Source organism: Petromyzon marinus, chromosome 2 (assembly GCF_048934315.1).
Source record: "Petromyzon marinus isolate PM22_M1 ecotype Great Lakes invasive population chromosome 2, UKy_Petmar_22M1.pri1.0, whole genome shotgun sequence".
Taxonomy (NCBI): domain Eukaryota; kingdom Metazoa; phylum Chordata; class Hyperoartia; order Petromyzontiformes; family Petromyzontidae; genus Petromyzon; species Petromyzon marinus.
The window spans coordinates 5,600,342-5,607,590 of NC_133668.1; the positions used below are offsets into that span (position 1 = coordinate 5,600,342).

Genomic DNA, 7,249 nt, shown 5'->3' on the forward strand with positions numbered 1-7,249 from the left:
ACACTACCTACTGAACATCACACACACACAGTCAGGCACACAAAGAAATCAACACACGAAACACATACTCGGCACACAGAGGCAAATATGTCCCCGTATAGCCTTAGCGGACTTGAGGCAAGTGCTGTTAGCGAGGACCAATGAAGATCGATAATGATGCTGCTGATGATGATGGTGATCACTTTAAGATAGGTTTTTTTGGTTAGATCGCGTAAATACGAATGTGTCTTTAAACCCACCACCACCCGACATAGCCAATGAGTAAGGTTTGTTAAACAAATAAAACATTCCAATTGGTTACTAGCACAGCACACCGGCGTGTTGGAGAGTAAACCCGCAACGTTTGCAAGTCGAGGACCGTGACGTTTCGCCGGTAATTTCAACCAGCGTCATCAGGCGAAGGCCAGGATAATGGAGAAATCCTCCTGCTTCGGTATTAAATCGAGGGGGTAAATGTAGTGTCGTCACTTGCGAGAGAATCAGGTGCGACGACCATGGAGGGGGGGGTGTTAATGTATAATATTGGTCGCCAAAGCCTGCGTAATGACGACCCCCCCTCCACCTTTCCCCGCACCGCTTTGCACAGGCGGTGAGCGACTACATGCGTGTGGAGTGCAAGTGCCACGGCCTTTCGGGCTCGTGCGCCCTCCGCACGTGCTGGAAGAAGATGCCCCCGTTCCGGGAGGTGGGCGACCGCCTCAAGGATCGCTTCGACGGCGCCTTCAAGGTGATGGGCAGCAACGACGGCAAGACCCTGCTGCCGGTGGGCCACAACATCAAGCCGCCGGGCAGCCACGACCTCATCTACTCGGCCGAGTCGCCCGACTTCTGCTCGGCGAACCGCAAGACCGGCTCGCTGGGCACTCGCGGACGGACGTGCAACAGCACGGCGCTCGACATGAGCGGCTGCGACCTCCTGTGCTGCGGCAGAGGAGCGCGTCAGGAGACCCTCACCTTCCAGGAGAACTGCCAGTGCCGCTTCCAGTGGTGCTGCGTGGTGCACTGCAAGAAGTGCACGGTGCAGAGGGAGCTCAGCATCTGCCAGTGACGAACGCTGTTGATGATTGATGACCTAGGGGTTGATGACGGACGGTCGGTCGGCGATGATGATGGTTCTCATGGTGCAGAGCGCTAAGTATTTGGCAGTGACGGTGATTCATGATGGCTAGCGGTGGTGTTGGTGATGACGAGGATCGAGATGATTGTTGCTGATAGTGGCAATGTGGATGATGGTTCGCACGGTGAAATAAGAGCTGAGCATCTGCCACTGATGATGATGATGGTGATGACGGCCGTGATGGTGACCATAATGAGCGTGGTGATCATCGTCATGATGATGACGGTGGTGGTGATTTGCACGATAGAGGAAGCTCAGCATCTCCCAGCGACTCCTCTGCTGCTGCTGCTGCTGCTGATGATGGTGATCGAGGCAGTGGTGGTGGTGGTAATGATGGCGATATATTTTTTTACGCATGCACGGTCGACGTGTCCACACACGCACACAAAGACAAAGATCCCCCGTATAGCTTTAACAGACTGTAGGGGCAAGTGCTGTTAGCGAGCACCTACGAAGGCCAGAACGGCACACGAGGTGGTGGGTGGCCAGCACCACGCCCGACCGCCTTTGTCTCCCCAGTGGCGATGTTTACACACCGCACCGGGTACTCATTTGAGGCTGAGTCGACCTAGCGGAGGCCCCGGACCGGTTCAGATAATCGTCACTGGTGTTGGCCGAGGGCGGGAATCGAACCCGGGTCGCCAGGTTTATAGTGCAGCGCGCTAACCGCTTGCACACACACGAACACAAACGCGCACGCACACGCGCACGCACACACACGATGAACGACGATGGTCCTTCGAATGGATCGTTTTCCGCTATTCCTTTCGTCGTGGTCCCGTGTTCTTCCGTTCGTCTTGCGAATGATCGGGCCAACCCCGCTGGGCCTCGGAACGCCTCCCTCGCAGAAGAAGGGGAACGTATTCAAGAACCGCGAAGAGCACCTCCGCCACCACCACCGCTACCGACACGATCGTCGTGGAGCAGTTATTCTTACTGAGATGTTTTCTTTCGACTAAAGTATATATACATGGTATATATATAGAAGCACACACAAGTGTGGTGCCTTCTTCACAGACGCTGTGACACCAACAAAGCCCGACGGACTTTGAGAAAGAAGAAAAAAAGAACGCTGACCGGCACGCGCGCGTGTGTGTGTGTCTGTCTGTGTGTGTGTCTGTGTGTGTGTCTGTGTGTGTGTTTGTCTTTTTGTGTCTGTGTGTGTGTCTGTGTGTGTGTTTGTCTTTTTGTGTCTGTGTGTGTGTCTGTGTGTGTGTCTGTGTGTGTGTCTGTGTGTGTGTCTGTGTGTATGTATGTGTCTGTGTGTGTCTGTGTGTGTCTGTGTGTGTGTCTGTGTGTGTCTGTGTGTATCTGTGTGTGTGTGTCTGTGTGTGTCTCTGTGTGTGTGTCTGTGTGTGTGTCTGTGTGTGTGTCTGTGTGTGTGTCTGTATGTGTGTCTGTGTGTGTCTGTGCCTTCAACGTCCATCGAGTGCCTTTAGCAGCCTGCCTCAGTGCCTACCGGCGTGCCTGTGCGTCAGCGAACGAGCGTGAAACCCGCTTTATCGTTAAGTGTTATTTGTATCATTATTGATTATTGTTATTTTCGAACTGTCGTCGTGTGCTGCGTGCAAAGCGTTAGGCGCAAGCGCACGTATTACGCGCGCGCGCGCACACGCACATGCCTTTGCACACTTGCCTACGTGGCACGCTTTATGTGATGGTGATGATGATGATGACACAGAGCACGCTCTGTAGATGAGTGCGGGTGATGGAGCAGCGAACGTTCACGTTCTCCACTCCAGACCTCGTGGCGTGCGTCCTTCTCCGGACAGATTAGCAGAGCCCCCCCTCTCTCTCCCCTCCCCCCCCCCCCCCCATATTTCCATTCATTGGTTGAATGTGAAATTTGCAGTCGCGAGGAATGGCAGCGGCTGCCGCGAGCGCGTGTTTCTGGATTCGCGTTCACCGTTGTGTGTTCCCGAGCACACTGAACGCGAGAGACAGCCCTGTGCCTTACACAACCTGCTCTTTCTTTCCCACCCTCGAATCCTCCTCTCCCTTCATGAACGCACTCATTCAGTTCAGTTATGGACAAGTCTATCGCCACCATCCATCCGTCATCAACTACACTCCCTCTCATTCTGTCAATCTTACCTACATTTCTACCCATCCCTCCATCTCTGCTTAGCATCATCATCATCATCGGCATCGTTCGATCCCTCTCTGCGTCCCCGCCGCCACCATACCCAAACCGTCTTGAATCATCCTCGCTCTCTCCTTCTCTCCCTCCACCCCTTTCAGTCTTCATCGGAAAATCATTCCTAGCCTAAATCATATCCCCGCATTTACTCCCGCGCACCTGGCTCTAAACTCTCTCCTCCTCGCTCCACACCCCCCGCCCCTAACCACCCTGCCCCCCCCCCCCCCCCGTAAGTCTCCGTGCGTAGCTCGCGTTTCAATAGACAGGACGAATGTATACTACTGACTTAAAGATCACGAACGCACGTTTTGTAGCAACGAGGACACACAGCGACAAATGACACAGTATGTATATGCATCTTGCTTCCGTGCTGCCCGCTGTTGTTCTTCCTCCGTGACATTTGCAGCGGCCCGGATTTCTCCCGGAATGGGAGTCCTCTCCTTGCGTGGGGTTGACGCCCTTGTGCCGCACAGCTCTCGAATGCGTTTTCGGAATGTGACCGCGATGTCCGACGTTTCGCTCCAGCACGCTGGGTGGGGTGCTTCTTCTGGAACCGAATATGAGGTTGTGCTAGAGAGAGAAAGAGCTGAGCCGCCCAGTAAACAGAATCAGAATCTTTATATTCTTGGTTCTTTCGGTAAAGTCACGTAAATAGAAAATTAAAGTAATAACGTAGTTAATAAAATAAAAGCAAAAAACCCACGACGTTTCGATCGCAATACAAGCGGTCTTCAAAACAGAATCAGAATCTGTATGACGACTGGAGGAATCCGATGAGCGATGAAGCTCTTTTTCACAGATGTCCAGTAAATACCAGCGGCAACAGCAGCAGTAGCGGCGGCGGCCGGGCAACGTTGTCGAATTGAGGCAGAGAGTGAGCTGCTCAGTTCAGCTCCTGAAGGAAACTCCCAACGCGAGCGCAGCGAAACGTCGGGCGTTACGCCGAACAACGCCACGGTACAACCGTAAAGAAAGAAAGAGAGAAAAACAACATGTCGCATATTGTCTTCTTGTATATTTTAACTTAAGGAACAAAAAAAAAACAGATGATCTCGCCTGAGTTTGTCCACGCGGTTCGTGCGGTTTTTTGTTGTTGTTGTTGTTGTCGCGTGAATTTGTTTTAGAGCCAAGTGCCAGCGTCCCGTGTAAGCGTCACCGTGTCTGCCGTCGAAACAAAATCCGCGAGAATAGAAGGAGAGGAAGCAGCGACAACAACAAAAGCCGAAAGAAGATGCCTCGAGATGAGTGTGGTTGATGGAAGAGAGAAGAGGGGAGACAGCTCGAGAGACGTATTTATTGTTAACACGTGTGCCTGTCCGATATTCTGCTGCTGCTGCTGTTTGTTGTTGTTGTTGTTTAAAAATGCGCATTAACTGACACGTACATTGTGACACGTCCATTCGGCTACGGTGGAAGACTGGCGGGGGTGAGGGCCTTGGTGAAGCGAATGACCTCACACCCAGCGGACAACCCTGTCGTGAAAAAAAACACCTTCATTCCTTTGTTGGTCATTTAAAAGTAATGTCTGAAATGGTCTCCGATTCACCAATGCGCACCGACCAGCGTGACGAAGTACGGCCAAAGAATAAACAACCCCCATGATCGACGCGGCATGGGGGATCGCTTCACTTAGCAGTGAATTCGTGTCGTTATACTCCAGTCAACCACCCATTCCAGACACCCACCCCCGCAATGGAACATTCCAAAATAACGAGTGCCCACGTCCACAACACCCAACCTCGTGGATTTTAGAATGTTCCATTTGGTGCAGGGGGCCGGGTGTCAGGCTGGGAGCTTTCCAATATTTGGGTTTTTAGAGCCAGATGTATCAGACGTACTTGCCTCCGTGCTATTCAGAACAAATGAGCGCGCCCTGCATTTTCTAAGGAGCTCGATGTAGCCACCACTGAGTGATGGTGACGATGATACTGATTATTATGATGATGATGATGACACCTAAACCTGTCACCTTCGATTTAAACTTCTGGAAGATGCCTCATATTTATATGTGCAGTACAGTATTATAGTTGCATGGGTAACGTATCGCCCGCTATTACTAACCGTACGTTGCTACTATACAGAGTGTATATATAGGAGATTAACTTAAGTCCACCGACATGCAGTCTTGGAATAAACTCATTTTGTTCGAGGAGGCGACAATGTTCGAGGATTTATTTGTCAGAGGCGTGAGCACTGGACCGCGAGATTGTCGCTTCGCACCAAAGAGGCCAAGAACTCCACTCACACATCCCCGCAACAACGATATGGACCAACATCAGAGCCTCATACGCACCACATGAACGCCCACAGGCGCGTCACAGACCACAGCCAGCTTGACACGCAGTCGGCTTTAGCGACCAATATTATTCCACAACTGAGGTTTTTTTTTTTTTGGGGGGGGGGGGTTAGATCGCGTAAGGGGCCGTCCATAAATGACGTCACGCACCTAGGGGGGGAGGTGTCACACATTTGTGACGATGTGTGATGAGGGGGGGTGGGTGTTTGAGAAATGTGACGTCACATCAAAACTTAAAAAAAAATACGGACAACACGTTCTACTTAATTAAATAGACTTTTTAATAAATGTTTTCTCCTACAACATTAGAGTACAGCGGCACGTAAAATACGCACTACAATGATTTGAAGCATGTTTTATATATTTTTTTGGGGGGGGGCAGAGCTTTGTGACATCATACTTGAGGGTGGGGGGTCTGACTTTTTGTGACGTCGTGTGACGAAGGGGGGGGGGGTCAAAAATCGTCCAAAATCGCGTGACGTCATTTATGGACGGCCCCATAACATGAATTCGTCGTTAAACCCGCCGGCGCCCAACAGAGCCAATTAGTACGGTGTGTCAAGGAAAGAAGACGAGCCGGTTTGGTTACTGGTTCAGCACACCGGCGTGTTGGAGAGTAACAGCACCGCATGTACAATTCAAGCACGACGGTGATTGGCTGGCGATTACAACCAGCTTCATCAGGCGATAACCATAATTGTAACACAAAAGTCACCCTGTTTCGGTCTTAAACCACATCCATGCCACAAGCACAAAGATCAACCCCCCCACCCCCATAGCCTTAACAGAATCTTGGCGAAACTACTGTTAGCGAGCGCCTATGAAGGGAAAGACAGCATAAGAGGGGGTGGGTGGCTACTACCACGCCCGTCCGTTTTTGTCTCCCCGCTGCTAATGTTTACACACCGCACCGGGTAATCATTTGAGGCTGAGTCGACCTAAGGGAGGCCCAGGACCGGTTCAGATATTCGTCACCGATGTTGGGCGCGATCGAGAATCGAACTCGGGTGGCCGGGTTCGTAGCGCAGGCTGCTAAAAACTGCGCCACCACTCCCTACGACACATCCACTCCGTACACACACACCACAAACGGGCCACAGCCACATCACAGACGTGCCGCATACAAAAGGGTTTTACCACAGCCACACCACAATCACATATCACATGTAACACGAGAGTCAAACAAACACACCCCCCCCCTCCCCATGCACACCACAAAGACATTACAGCCACACCACATACACAGTCACGCCACGTGCACATCACAGCCAACATAAATATACACCACAAACACTCCACCTCCATCTATAAATATACATCACAAACACTCCACCTTCATCCATAAATATACACCACAAACACTCCACCTTCATCCATAAATATACACCACGAACACTCCACCTCCATCCATAAATATACACCACAAACACTCCACCTCCATCTATAAATATACACCACAAACACTCCACCTCCATCTATAAACATACATCACAAACACTCCACCTTCATCCATAAATATACACCACAAACACTTCACCTTCATCAATAATAGAGATTTGTTTTGGGTTAGATCGCGTAAATATATAAATGTGTCGTTAAAACCCGCCACCACCCGACACAGCCAACTAGTAAGGGTTGTCACGTAAACAGAACGTGGCCAATTCGTCACTAGTACAGCACACCGGTGTGTTGGGAG

General features: G+C 51.0%; 1 protein-coding gene across 2 annotated transcripts in view; it reads left to right on the forward strand.

Moving 5' to 3' along the window:
- WNT6 (Wnt family member 6) overlaps positions 1 to 5,407 on the forward strand; it is a 49,505-nt gene extending 44,098 nt beyond the window's left edge. For both annotated transcript variants that reach the window (XM_032966340.2, XM_032966341.2), the window contains one exon: positions 587 to 5,407. In XM_032966340.2, the coding sequence (XP_032822231.1) occupies positions 587 to 1,048 (462 nt within the window). In that variant the 3' untranslated portion in view covers positions 1,049 to 5,407. The remainder of the gene's footprint in view (positions 1 to 586) is intronic.
- The last annotated feature ends 1,842 nt before the right edge of the window (positions 5,408 to 7,249 follow it).